The following is a 14668-nucleotide window of genomic DNA, read 5'->3' as shown; positions in this document are numbered from 1 at the left end:
AGATGAGACAGCCAAGGCTCTGGGATGGGTTTGCACAATGCTGGCATGGTTTCTTCATCTAATAATCATCATCTCTTACCCATTCTGGGATCTAGCCTGGCTGCAGTTTTCCTTGTCATGAAGCACCATCTAAAGAGGTCGGTCTCATATCTCTAGAAGAAACTGCACCTTCCGTACTGCTTACCTGCCTCTCCTTTCTGCCCAGGGCGTCCAGGCTCCCCCGTACTACCTGTAACAACACCCTAGCATCAGCGCTAACGAGGCTTAGCCAAACACTTCAGCTATGGCACACATGTGCTGCCAGTGGGTTGCGCTGCATCCTCTGCACTTACCATTGAAACCCTGCAGTCCTGGGACTCCCTGCTGTCCCTGAGGACCCATGGGTCCACGTAGCCCAGTGTCTCCCTTCTTGCCCATTTCACCTTTCTGTCCTTGGAGACCTATCAAACAGCACAGACACGCATACAAATTCAAAAAAAAACCCAGATCCATTGTCTCTGCAGCCAGCGGAGCAAACTCTGCCTAGCTGTACCAGTAGCAGAGTTTGGCCTCACACCAGCATTTACCATTCAGTGGCATTCACAAGAAGCTGTAGGAGTCCAGGGATGGGTGGGACCTCAAGAGTCTGCCTGAGCCACCCCCGGTTCTGCCATGCTGTCTGGCCAGACGCCTGACCTGCTGTTAAAGACTTGCAGTGGTGCCATGACACATCCCCAATCTATTCCCCAAACTATCCCTACCACTTGTTTTCTTCTCTAGCTAAATGTCGCTTATTGCAGCCTGAACCCTTCCCTTCTGCTAGCCACAGTGGAGATGGAGGACAGCGTATTCCACTCCTGTACTTCCAGGGAATTGCCACATCTCCCCTTAGCCTTCTCTTCTCTGAACAGGTGATCAGCATGCTCCAGAAGAGATGAATTACTTCAAGTGCCTCATTTAAAGACTGACATCTCCTTCATCTTTGTGCTCCAGATTTATCCCAAAGTCCTCACCTTTTGGTATTCCGCCTACTTTCACTTTTCTCTTCTGGAGCAACTTGTGCTAATGAGCACGCTGGAGCATGTGGGATCTGATGGAAGACCTAGGAAGTTCTAATCAACATGCCCAACTGTCCTCCCTGGTCTGCACCACACACATCTGCTTTCTTTTGCTATCCTACTTTCAGCCTTTCATCTCTGGGTGCAGCCCATGTGAGACGACTGAATAACAGCTATCTGGGAGATGCCCACCTTACATGGGAGAAACACGGCACATAACTCTTCTACTTAAGGTGTATAAAAGTCAGGCTTACATAAAGTATGACAACTTCTTCTGGTGTTTTAAGTAGAATGAGTTTAAACAGGAATACTTGGGAGGATCTTAGTGACAAGTCTTACCTGCAAGTCCCATCTCTCCTTTTTGTCCTTTTACTCCTGGATCACCACTTGGGCCAGCAGGTCCAGGATCTCCTTTGCTCCCCTTCTCACCCTGCAGTCCATGCAAGCCTGCAAGGTTTTTTCAATGCCAGCAGCAGGCCACACAGCTCAGCTGTGGGCATGAGCCAAACTCCGCTCTCCATCTACTTGAGAGTGGTGCCAGTGGCAGTGGGGGACTGGCCCACCATGACCAGTGCACATTGACTTTTGAAGTAAGATTTTTTTTCCAGCTAAGTTTTGCTTTTGTTCACATTAGTTTTATATAGGCTTATTTCCTTCAACTCCAATGACATTCCTACTGACTAACACCTTGACTGAGGACAAGATTGCACATAAAATCATCCATAAAGCCACTTTATGTTCATCCACAGAAGTAGTTCAGGTGTCAGAAAAGCCTTACCTTGGATTCCTCTGTCTCCCTTTGTCCCTGGTGGTCCCTGTAGCCCTGAGATGTAAAATACATATATCAGCTGACACACATCATCTATTTGCGGTAATGGCTGAAAAGAACAGATGAATTTTTTAATCATCCTTTGTGCATGCACCTTTGGTCACCACTGAGGCCAATCTTCAGCTGGCAGGGACCAGCACAACTGCTTGAGTAAGGTCTGTGGAGCTCAGCTGAGTGCGTGTCTGGGCAAGGGCCAGCTGTCCTCCAGCCAAGCCAGCTCGCGGGGACCTTTGGGGAGATCTTTCCTGAAAATGCACCGAACTATTGGGCTCTGATGTGTAATAACGGTGCTTGGCGGGAGGTGCTCTTTCGATGTTGCAAGTGCAGCCAGGAAGATATGAAAATATGATTTTTTAAAAATGTATTAATTTTTTTTTTCCCCGAAAAGCTCATCAGTGTAGCCAAGAACTAGGGGTGGATGAGATACAGACGTGACCTAACAAGGGTTGTATCTTAGATCATCATCATAGAATCATAGAAACTCTGGTTTCTCTGGACATTGCCTAGTCCCACCTCTGCTTAAAGCGGAGCCAATATCAGATCAGTACTCGCTGGTGTAGTCCTGCCCCAAAACCCCAGGTACCCAGGGCAGCATCTTGCGTGTGGCTGTGGAAGGGAACACTTGCACCCAGCTCATTCCTGATTCTGTGCGGTCGTTTCCCCAGGGACAGGGTGGGCAAGGTCCCATATCTGTCACTGTTTGTTACACACACTCTTCAGCTGGGGCTCTACAGAGCAGGGACTGGGGACGTCTCCTTGAGTTGTCCTGGAGTGAGTTGGACAGCAGGACTTGCTATGCCTGGGGCAGAAAGCCCAGCTATCCACTAGTCGTGGCTCTACAGAGCAGGGACTGGGGACGTCTCCTTGAGTTGTCCTGGAGTGAGTTGGACAGCAGGACTTGCTATGCCTGGGGCAGAAAGCCCAGCTATCCACTAGTCCCCCCCCCCCCCCCCGGTCCTCTCTTGTCTCATATAGAGATTTGGGATGGTTATTGTAGATAATGACCAGGTACGGTTCCTCCATCACCCCTGAGCTTGTCTGGTGGGGTAGCAGTGAGGAGGCAGAACCAAAATGCTCCTCTGTGGTGGTCACTGACCTCTGTGGGAGCACTCAGACAAGGTGAGGCTCCCAGGGGATCAGTCAAAAGGTGCAGCAGGTCTCCTCGTGGCCAGGGTGTCTGCACATTGGGTAGGATCTGGGTCTAGAGACTGAAACCCCAAATCCTCACTTCAGGTCTCTTATGGGAAAAAAGAGAAAGAGGAAAAGAGGAAAAGTTGCTTACAGCTCATTTACCAACATACCTGGTGCACCACGTTCTCCTTTGCGTCCAGGAGGCCCTGAAAGAAATATTTGATGGATATTTTTCAGTAGTCAGCACTCAGTGAGGAACATACTGGTATGGGGTTGATAGGCTTGAGGTCTGGGCTGAAGACAGCACCCTTGCGGAGGGCACTCAGAGCCCAAGTCTGCAAGTTACAGGAGGGGAGCGCAACCCGGAGCCACATGCGCAGCTGCAGAGGGATCTGGGGGGGCTGCACAGGGCTGCGCTCCAGCTTCTCCAGGTGTGTCCAGCTCCCCAGCCAAGGCATCTGGAGCCAGTGTCCAACCCTGGGCACTGGGGCATCACTGACAGGGAGACCAAATCTTGCCCTAGTTATTTGTTCATCTGAACTAGGTTTTTGGCCCAGCTTTGCCAGTGGTGCAGAGGAACCAGCTCTCCCCACTGTGCAGCCAGCATGGAGAAATGGAGCCGTACCTGCAAGCAGGGTGATATTGTTCATCATCATCATCAGGTTTGCATTGCTGCTTTTAATTATGGTGATTTCCTCTTCTAAGCTTCTCTTCCAGTTTTCTTCATGCCCCATGTGCTGCTCTATAGAGTTTTTCTCCAAAAGCAGTTTGCTGGCAAAGGAGCTTTCCAGAATCTCTTCTGTATAGGAGGTATTTTGTTCTTGAAATTTCGATATCTCTTTCTGCATCTTAAACACTGAGGAAACAAAAGGCCCATGTGGTGAGTGTTCCCTGCCTGATCCAGCTAGGAAATGCCTGTACAGCAGAGCAGCTCCTCGGCACCCATGGAGGACACCCAGGGTTAAACACCACCACTGTTTGACCCAGGGAGGTGGTTTTCATATACCGGCCCTTGCTGCAGCCAGGAGTGCAGCCAGGAGTGCTTTTGCAAATGCAGAGAACATACATGGGGTGGGGGAATGGTTTCCTTCAGCAGCTGCTTTGACTTGGCAGCGTGCGGAGCCGCGTCTGTGCTCCCTCAGAGGTTTCCTATCTGCGTGCTCATCCCCGCTCACCCGTGTCCCCCAGAGACTCCAGGAAAGCTGCCTTTTGATGTCAAGCCCGCGGTAAGGTTGCAGCGTTACCTTTGTACATCAGCAGCCCCTGGCCGATCGTCAGCAGCAGCAGGTAGATGCTGAGGGCAGCCCAAACACAGCATGTGGATGGCTTTTTTTGGCTTCGAGGCTCTAAAAACCAACAGAAGTAGGGTAGACATCCTCTCACATCTCTCCTGCCACAAATTCTGCTTGCTTCCAGCCATTTCAGGCTTGGCCACAATAAATGAGCAGCGCTTTCCAGCGACGGGGAGCAGCAAGGTCCCTCTGCGAGACTGCCAGGTCCCGCAGGCAAGGCAGGCTGCCTTCCTCTCACCCGGGCTTTGCACTGCAGTTCACTTGGCTGTCTTTTCCTCAGCCAGTTTAACCAGCTCACTTCCACCAAGACTTAATCCAGCCTGTAACAGTATGAATGCGGTAGCTCGCCCCTTTCTGCATCAGTAAACTCCCTGTTGCCATCGCTTTTAGTTGTCCCAGGCTGGCAGTCAAAGAGGGCTGCACATGCCCTCTCCATCCAGAGCGGTGCATACATGCGATTCCAACAGTGATGCATGTACACATCATCGAAACAAATGAAAAATCAATAATAAACTGAACTGCAGAACAAATGAAAACAAGTCGTAACATTTAAAACAAATTGTCACCAGCAAGTGGAAAAGAAATAAACTGCTCTGTCAAATTTGGGCCTTTAGGGAGAAAAAAAGTATTTCAGAAGCATTAATAACTATTTCAGGCATTCAGTAAGTTACTCTTAATTGATTTTTTTTTCAAAGCAATGTAATCAGGAGTTTAAAGTCTTAAGTTTTAAAAGAGAACAATGATTTAATTAGTTTTACAATAGAATGGTTTAGTCAGCAATGAAGTATTTATATTCAGCTAAAAATTCATAAACTTACATTTTTTATTGGATCTGGCGATTTCAGTATCTTAACTATTAAGACATGAAAGTTTTACTCAGTGAAATTAGGCATTTTCTAAAACAGGAAAAGAACTAATTTTTTCTGATGCTCAGCATCAGCTTTTGGGTAGAAAGGACACTTTCTCATACTTATCTTTTTAAATGGTCAGTTGATTTAGTAACAAAATCACTGTAAAAAGCATTTAATATGCAGTATAAATATAATATTTCATTTTTATGTGCTGCTTTCTTCCTAGACCAGATAAAATCCATATCAATCCATTTAATAAAAAGAAACCTTACCACTTATCTGAAAGGTTGTGGTAGCAGCTGAGGCAAACCCAATCTTGTCTGAAATACTGAAAGTGTTCATATCACTCAAATTTCCATCTTCCCCCTGTTTGTCGTTAATTTTCATGACAAATTTCTTGTGGCTAACCTAAAGCCTTGTCAGATTATGGACAATAAAGAACTGAAGGGACTTCCTATCTGCCTCCTGATTTGATATGCTTTCTGATACGCTTTTCCTGTCTGGTCAGTTTTTATAGACTTGTGAGAACTCTGATGTGGTAATTTGAACAGTTCCTCAAAAAATCCCACAGCTCAGAGGTTCAGCTGTTCTTGTGCACTCACTTGCGGACACTGTGTCCACAGAGCCTAGGGCAGGGTCGTGCAAGAGGTTCAACCCTGAGTTATTCAACATTCCTGAACTTTAGCAGAGCTGGGCATGAGGTGGCCGTTTTGCTCTTAAGACAAGTAAACCTCCTCGAGCAGCCAAGAAGATCCCAGGTTCAATGTTAGCTTGGAGATCCATCCCCTGGGAGAGAAAGTGAAGCATGGCGTGGTTGTGAAAACCACATTAGCTTGCACCAAGGTGACAACTTAGTGATGGCACATGACTGAAGTGCAAGGAGGGAAAGAATCAGGAGGATTTGTGAAGACAAGCGAATGATGACGGGATGGGGGATGCTGAAGCCCAAATGGGTTTGGCATGCAATAGTCTGTAATTGCAGCCTCCTTCCCAAGGCTCTCTCCAGCCCCTGCTTCCTCCCTGACCCATCTTCCACACCCACGGACACAATTCCTACCACCTCACCACTTCTTTGCTCTCATCCTGTAAAACTCACCCCTGCAGACCTCACCCTGGCATTTGGCGCTTTGGCATGTCTGTTTGTGCTGGGGTTGATTTTGATTTTGCAAAGTGAAGCGACTCACCCAAGCCCACAGGCAAGAGCCGTTGGTAGGTGCCGGGCAGAGCCCTCTGCATCCACGCTGCTGCCGCCACGTGATGCCCATTCTGAGGCTCAGGGAAGTCCCCATCACACGGTCCTCTCCTGGGCTGCAGGTCCGTGCTCATCTGTGGGGTTGCTGAGTCCTCACCACTTTGCGTGGCCATGGGAAAAAAGTGTGGCGTAAGCTTCAGGTAGACATGAGGCTGGAAATCCACACCCTGACAGCCCAGTGCGCAATGAAGCCCTCCATTCTGCACCAGACAGACAGATCTCTTAAAGGCTCAAACTAAAAATATGTGGGGATTTTTAAATCCACTTCTGCGTTCTCTTTTCAAACATGCTTGTGCAGCTGTGACCTGGTTTGGCACCAGCAGGGAGGAAGAGGAGTCCTCCTGTATCATACATTCTGCTACACACTGCACAGGAAGTGGGATAATTTTCTTCGCTGCGAAAGGCTCAGATATCCCCTTGAATTAGGGGGGCTCGAGAGGTTACCACTAATCAGCTGAGCCATAGTACCTACCTGTGCACTCTCTCCCTTCATGGCATCGCCTCCCCACTGGGGTAAGGGCTCGTATCCAGCCCACTTCTAATGGTTTGGATGGTTCAGCTGACCACTCTGAGCAAGCCTGAAGCCATCTACTCTTGCTGGGACAGATGATGAGCTGGGCTTGTATTGCCAAGTGAATGTTTATAGGGATGGATGTGATTCGGATGCATGCAGAGAGCAGATTTACAGTAGAAAGACTTCTAACAACACTTCTAGGCAAATCCATTTTACTTCAAAAGTATTAAAAAGAAGCTGGCAGCTGTAGTTTTCAAAAGCCCTCCTAAAAAGCACAAGGTGCAATGAGATCTTTGTGCCCTCCTTTCCTGAGAAAGAAGTTCAGGAGTATGTTTTCCCACTTGTCATGGTCGTGCTGTGGCCATGCCATTCTCAATGGCCCAGGTGGCACCGGTGCAAAAGGAGGAGTAGAGACCCTCAGTTTTGTCAGTCCCGATCTGCATTGCTCTAGGGTTCAAAGTCCAATTCTCCACTTAGCTGTTTTGGGAAGGTCAATAGCAAAGTCATGATCCCGCCCAACTTTGCCCACCAGCTGCAGTTGCCTACCCAGCTCGTCAAACTTAATTCTCCCCTTATTTCCAGCTGGTGCAGCCCTATGGAGCTCTGTGTGCTGCCACATTCCCATCAGTCAGGTGAGCATCTGGCTGCCTGGGAGCGTCATGATGGGTCTCCATCTGGATGTCAACCTCTGCAAACAAGCGGCAGATTTCTCTGTGTACGTGGCGCCAGAGGTCTCGGCCACGCCACGGACGTCGGAGACCACGTACCGACATGCTTGCTCAGCATTTGCGTGCACTCGCTGCCGCCATCCTCACCCTGCTTTCTGCTGTCTTTCATTTTTCACTGCACCATCACTGACTGCAGCAATAGATTGACTCCGATTGTGCAATCGGGGTTACTGAATCGGGAAGGAAAAAAAAAAAAAAAGAAACTGCTGATTCAGTTCAGTCTCCTTACATTGAGGGTTTGCTGAAATAATGGCATTATTAATAGCATAATATGAATAGAATAGCAGTTTCCAGTACATTATGGGGCACATCTGCTGGGCCATCAGCTTCACCCTCCAGGCTGTCTGCTAGGAAGCCCTGGCTCCTCTCCCTGCTCTTCCTGCCTCCCCTGAAATGCTCTGCCAGCATCTCCAGGAAGAGCCCAAAATCTTTTAGCTCATCCCAGCCCTTTCCTTCCTTGTGCTGGGCAGAAGGTCCTCCTCATGCTCTCATTTCACCCTGATACCTTTCTCATCTTTCACCACTGTTGTCAGCAACAGGCATTTGCCACCACCAAAAGCTCATGGCAGAGTGAAGAGACATAATGCCAAACTCCAACCTGGCATTAGCTAAACACAGTGCTTCCCAGCAGTGATACTGCCAGAAAGCATGGGAAGATGTTAGCTTCCTCAGGACAAGCATTTATCCTGAAACAACTACACTTTTAAAGTTTTTTTTCTGAGGTGAGAAGATATCCTAGCTCAGAGTTGTTTCTCCATTTATCTACAATACGGTAATTTTTCCAGACTCATCTGTTTGATTGCAGACTGTCTTAGGCACAAATGGGCAGAATTCAGGGGGCTTTGGTGCCCCTCCAAGGACAGGGAAGAGGAGAAGTGACGGCACAAACAGGCCCCATGTCGGGTAAGCCAGGGCAGCAACCTCCACCATTTCTGTCGTTCCCTCTAGACTTGAAGTGCGAGTGGCAGCCAGAAGAAGCGACAGTCTACTCCTTATGCCTGCACTCATGTATCTGCAGGTGGGATTCAAAAAAACCCAAAAGTAATCCTGCCCACAGACCACACTGCTCTCTGACAGAAACAAGTAACCATGGTTTGACCTGGGACACAGCCCTAGATACACGTTACAAAGCTGTCAAATTGCCTCTGCAGTGGTAGGTTTGTTGATAAACTAGCTTGGGGTTTTTGTCCTATTTTACCTGATTTTCCAGTCTTTTTCTCTTTTTGGAATGAACAAGGTTGGTGAATTTTGACACAGCTCTTGTGGTGGATCGACCCTGGCCATCAACCCACCCAGCTGCTCACTCAGTCCCCTCTCCCAAAGGATGGGGAGAAAACAGAAGGAAGGTGAGAAGACTCACGGGTTGATATGGTGAGAGCTTAATAGGGAAATCAAAAGCTGCACCTGCAAGCAAAGCAGAAAGAGGAATTTATTCTCTACTTCCTATTGGCAGGCAGATAGGCAGCCACTTCGTGGGAAGCAGGGCCTCAGAATGCATGATGGTTGTTTGCGCTGACAAAGGTCCTAGCCACAAATATCTTCCCTTCCTCCTTCTTTCCCTGAACTTTTATTGCCTAGCTCAATGTCATATGATGTAGAATATCCCCGTGGTCTGTTTGGGTCGCTTGCCCGCTGTGTCCCCTCCCAGCATCTTCCCCCCCGCTCCCCAGCCTACTCACAGCCTTGACACTGTGCAATCACATTCACCCATAGCCAAAACATTGCTGTGTGACCAACACTGGTTTAGCCACAAATCCAAAGGACAACACCATACGGGCTGCTGCGGAGAATGCTACCTCCATCCCAGTCAGACCCAGTACAGCTCTCCAGTATGAAGCTGTTTATGCTAAAATGCCTTGTTCTCCCCAAGGAAGGACCAAGGGCTTTGATGCCCATGGACACTGAGAGGCACTGCTGTATTCAGGGGGTGCCAAAACAGGTTGTGAGTGATCTGCCCACTAGCAGCTCATGGAGGCACCAGGTCTGGGGTCTCCCCTGTCAGTGTCCCACTCACTCCTTGGGTTCAGCCCTGGTCAGAACCCCCTGAAAAAAAAAGTGGATCTGGCTCTAAGGGAAAGAAATGATGTGGTACCTGGAGAGTTTCCATGCAGAAGAGAGGCTGAAGCCAACACGCAAGATCTAAATGTGATTTGTGCCAGGGCATTAAAACAAAGGTTGAGCCTGGACCCATATGGAAGCAGGAGCCTTGTTGTGAAGCCCCCCATGTCCCTGCATGCCCAGAGCCATGCTCAGGTGGTCCAGCTGCTGCGGTAGCACCTGGGCACTCTTGGGACCACAGAGAAGTGCTTGTGCTAAAGCAATAAAATCCCCGGTGCTGCCTGGCTGACATTTCTCCTTTCTAGCTTGATGTGTTGCTTGGCTTTGTTGTAGAGATTGAAACCAGATTTCCTTTCCCTTCTATGAGCTACATTAATTTGTGTTTCATCAGTACTTGCCTCTTCTCCTCCTTTTTTTCCCCCCTCCTTTAGGCTGGATCCAGCTGCACCATGAATTCAAGGAACCACCTGCAAAATATTTTAATGACTTCAACCTGCTCTTTGAGGTGAATTAATACCAGGGCAGCCTCCACAGCATGGTGAAATAGTCAGGCTTGGCTAAGAAGGCCACCCTCAAAGCCAAAAAACACGTTCTGCAAAGCAGCCACTCCTGACAGGCAACTCTGTTTTCAGGGACCCCGTGCAGTGTCTTGCTCCTCACCTCGAAGGCAGTCATCCCCTATTCAAATAAGAACTAATCCCAGAGATTGGATGTATTCCGAACCATCTTAGAAACAGGAGGGATAATGAGACATGCAAAAAACAGCCACACGAAGGATGGGTTAGATCTTTTAATGGCCTACTATAAACAGTGCAATTACAGCTGAAGGGAGGATCTCCTGGGGCTTGGTCTGCATGAAGCAGCTCAGTGCTGTAGGGAGAGATCAGCTGCTCCCTAATGGTCCTCTTTGCTGGGATCCTTTGGTTTGTCCCACACTTTCAATAGAGCCAAAAAGACTTCTCTAAGCACAGCTCACAGTGTAGCCATGTCCCCACTTTTTGGGCTTTTAAGATCCCAAGATCATTTTAGATTTGCTAAGCAGCTATCAGCCATGTCAAATGATGCTGCAAGAGCTGTTCTGGTCCCCTTTGCCCAGGTGTGTGCCCCACAACCAACCCAGCCAGCCAAGAAGGTCCTTAATCTGCACTCAGCTCTTTTTTCAGGAAAATCTCTGGGATTATGTGAGGTTCAGTGTCACTGTGGTTTTAGATATTAAGCTAGGTAGGTAGTCAGAAGATTGTTCAGGACATTCTGGAAGAGGTTTAGTATTGAATATTGTCCTTGCACTGGGGCACATCCCAATTAATTGCCTGCACATCAATGCATTACTCTGGATTTATCTCAGGGTAAACAAATTAAGGAGTTAATACTTGGACTTCCACTGAAGGAAGCCGCAGGATGGTTTGTCTCTGATAAGGTTTCTGGCCCAAATTTCCATGTCCTGAATGCTACTGGCAAACACTTCAGCTTGAAAATCCATTAACCTGTAACCACCCCATGCCCCTTATTCAATGAATGTGGAGAGCAAACATGTGTGTGAGCAGCTATATACACAGCCTTGAAACCATCACTGACAGCAGTCCATACAGAATTAACTCAAAGCAACTGTCCTGTAAAACGTGTGCAGTGCTAAGCATTAAAGCTCAGCCCCTGAAAATGCTTCAGACTCCCCTGCCTCTTGGTTTTCTGCTGTCCCTAGAGAGCAGCAACCAGCCCTGGCTGTTCCAATCATCTCCTGTAATTGCTACGGTGACACTGAGTGTTTCAGAGACCCAAAGTCATGGATTTTCCCTTGAATTTCCTTCCTTCATCACCTGTCCTCTTTTCTCACGTCCCTTTGCCGTCCTCCTGTGCAGCTTCTCTGGGTGCTGACACGACCGCGCCGCTCCCGCCTGCTCAGCACGGCTCTGCAAAAAACCTCAATTCCCTTTTGGTGACTTTCCTGCTTGCCAGTGACAGCCACACGGGGCTGAGCTTGCTCAATCTCCTTCTGGGAAATGATAAGCTTGAGTGTGAAACCCCCAGCATCAGCACATGGGGGAAAAAGCGACAGAAAAGGAGGCGCCTTTACTGGGAGCTTTATTGCCATCCTCCAAGGCAATAAAGGCACCTGTAAGAAACCACAGCCAGTTTGCAATCGGTTCATTGCTCCCCACCAGTCTCGCCTTTAGGTCAGTATGGGTTGTTTTCCTTTAATTAGGGCCAATAACTGATTGTCGCTTCTCCATTATCGTCTTTAGCGGCGATAACTGATTCTTAATTCATTCTTTGGATTCTCCGGTATTTCTCAGCATGAAGGTGTTTCCCTCAGGATGTATCCTGAGGAAAGGCAACAAGAAACCTGGGAGGGGTTGCGAGCGCAGGGTGAAGCATCTATTGGGGCAGAGCAGGGGCCCTCATCAAAGTGGCGGGAGAGGGATGGGCTGGGAGAGGACGGGCACAGTGGGTGTTGCTGGCTCAGCCTGTCAGTCCTGCAGCACTGGGAATGGGTTGGTGTGTCTGGGGCCACTGGTGGGGCTTGCCCTGTATCACGGGTGATGTGTTAGAACTGGGGTGTTTGGGAACCATTTGGACTTGCCTTCTCACGTGCCAGCAGCAGGTTGGCCCTCCTCATAATTCACATTGGCTACCATGCAAGTGTCATCGTTGCTTCTTTCCCACGCAGAAACAAAAGCAAAGCCCTGATTTGACATTATCCTCTGAGCATCTTGCAAAACTAATGCCAGCAGCAGGACTGACTTAAACTGGGATCAGAAGAGCAAAGCAAATTACTTTTTCTTTGCACGCTTTTCTTCCTTCTACAAAACTGGGTGCAAGTGTCCCAATGCCTGGGGAAGTACACGATGCTCAGATCTTGCCAGTGGCTAACTTGGCTGAGGCGTGAGCAAGCCTTTCTAGGAAAAAAAAAATAAAATCTTTTGTACTGACCATCAGGATTTTGTGCCTCTTTCCGTAATCAACACACAGCTTCTTTTGGGAACTGGCTGGGAATTCCCTTCTTCCTGCTACACTGGCAATGACAAAGTAACTGGAAGTAGCAGGTCTCCAGGATTCTCACATTTATGTAAGAGTTAAAGACCCAAAAGTCTTGGGCAGAGTGGTTGGAACCTTTGACACCATTAATTCAGGAGTACTGCCATTCTCACAGGGTGTTTGAGCAGAGTTTTGAGAGAAACAAAAGGGCTTTGGGTGCCACAGCTGCTCCGTCTCCCCTACATGTTGTCTGGGAAGATAGGTGCCTATGGCAATGGTGGTGGGCATTGGTGGTAGAGCAAAGAGTAACCAAGTACCGTTGAAGGGTTGTTTAATACAGAGATGGTAACCACTGAAATAAAAAAGGTACGGTTCTTAATAAATTCCATCTGTCCTAACCACCAGGGAACCTGGCAGGAGGCACAATTTAAGCAAAACCAAACACCGAAACCACACATGTATATGTACTTTAAAAGAAACAGACTGAGGAGGAAAGGGAGAAATCAGTTAGAAATAGGTTTTCATTATCGGTCAAATATTTAACTCTAGCCCAATAAAATAATAAGATCCACTTGTCATTATTTGCCTTTATTAATGAGTCAGATATCTTTAATTCAATACAGCACTCTCGATGGCATCAAGAAATTCTACATGGAAGCCACTAATTTACATTCACCGTTGTGTTTGAATGAGCTGAGCTGCTGAAAATGTCCGTGCTGCAGGTTGTTTGACCTTCCCAAGGTGTGTACAGATTCAGGGCCTCACTCAGAGGGTGCAGGTGTCAAACGGCAGCTTTTGGGAGATGCTTCGGTTCAGACAGGACCGGGGAAAGCCACGAGAGGATCTGCAGTCTCGGTGCCGATGCAGAGCGTTCCGGTGCCTGCCATTACGATCAATGGGACAGGAGAGCTGGAGGACATTGGCTAGAAGACCCCTGGAGCTGTGGTGATCCCCAAAGCCCTCCTTCGTGCTCCTCAAAGACACCTTCTCAACAACATTGGAGCCACCAAAGTACATGACCGGTGCTTCAGATGCCCCTTCCTTCTCGGTGAGGCTCTAGCAGGAGCCCTGGCTGGCCCCTCACCCATGTTTGGGGGCTGAAATCAGGGGGCCGGGCGCATGCGTGGGGCTCAGCGTGCTTGCCAGCGCTGGGCTGGGTGAGGATTGATAAGGGAGGTCAGCCCAACTGGTGGGACGCTGAGCCAGCAGCCTGGCTCCCGCTCCCTTCCCAACCACATCTGAAAGGGATTTGCAGAGACTTCGGGATGAGGCTTCAAGACTCTCTCCTCACCAAAAATATTAGAAAGGCATTGTGAGAAATTGGAGTTCCTGGTGTTAATAAAGCATGTGACAATTGCAGCGGGTTTCTGGCTACCCTAATTTCTTTAATTAAATTGCACCATCGCAGCTTCACTGCGATGTAAGTGCATAGCTGAGAGAATTGGACCAAGGTGCCACATGTTAATCATTACAGGATTTTGTCTGCACAACATCAGTCTTGCACAGATCTGCTTATGAAATCATACTTTTCCCATTAAACTCAGTTTGAGTTTTCAAAGGGAATTCAGATTGGCTTGGCATGAACCTTTGTATAGGGCTAAGGAAACCTGGGAGAAATGGCCCTGCTTTAGGTAAAGAAAAAAAAAATAACCTGACTTCTCTTTTGTGGTGCATTTAAAAGTCTCTGCTTAAGGACTGTGGATTGATGGAGTGGCCTGAGGTGGGAAGAATATTAAAAAAGATGTCAACATGCCAATAAATGTGTGTGCCAGAAATAAATGCATTATATGTTAGTCCGTCAGAGCAAGCTAAAGGAAGGTGTTCTTTTATATGGAGAAAGACAGTCCAGTTGCTCACATCATTAAGGAAAAAAATGATCAAAGTAGAAATGAGCTCAAGTTTCCGAATGTCATCTCAGCATTCGTTCCCTCAACCAGCTAAGGGCCAGATATTTGATGAATAAGATCCAGGGGTGATCTCAATTCTACATAGAGACTTGGGTG

At 48.1% G+C, this 14668-nt stretch overlaps 2 protein-coding genes across 2 annotated transcripts in view; one reads left to right on the top strand and one right to left on the bottom strand.

Moving 5' to 3' along the window:
* Positions 1–5527, bottom strand: part of MARCO (macrophage receptor with collagenous structure) — a 9698-nt gene extending 4171 nt beyond the window's left edge. Inside the window, exons 1-8 of the mRNA XM_035896324.1 lie at positions 5413–5527; positions 4242–4343; positions 3623–3853; positions 3168–3203; positions 1816–1860; positions 1377–1484; positions 333–440; positions 185–229 (exon numbers count right to left, since the gene is read on the bottom strand). Of these exons, the coding sequence (XP_035752217.1) occupies positions 185–229; positions 333–440; positions 1377–1484; positions 1816–1860; positions 3168–3203; positions 3623–3853; positions 4242–4343; positions 5413–5527 (790 nt within the window). The remainder of the gene's footprint in view (positions 1–184; positions 230–332; positions 441–1376; positions 1485–1815; positions 1861–3167; positions 3204–3622; positions 3854–4241; positions 4344–5412) is intronic.
* Positions 5528–8530: 3003 nt separating this feature from the next.
* The window catches only part of EN1 (engrailed homeobox 1), a 57875-nt gene continuing 51737 nt past the window's right edge, over positions 8531–14668 (top strand). The window contains exons 1-2 of the mRNA XM_009640817.2: positions 8531–8537; positions 10124–10197. Coding sequence (XP_009639112.1) covers positions 8531–8537; positions 10124–10197 — 81 coding nt within the window. The remainder of the gene's footprint in view (positions 8538–10123; positions 10198–14668) is intronic.

Source organism: Egretta garzetta, unplaced genomic scaffold (genome assembly GCF_000687185.1).
Source record: "Egretta garzetta isolate BGI_Z169 unplaced genomic scaffold, ASM68718v1 scaffold326, whole genome shotgun sequence".
NCBI classification, from domain to species: Eukaryota; Metazoa; Chordata; class Aves; order Pelecaniformes; family Ardeidae; genus Egretta; species Egretta garzetta.
This window is presented reverse-complemented; position numbering and strand designations above follow the sequence as displayed.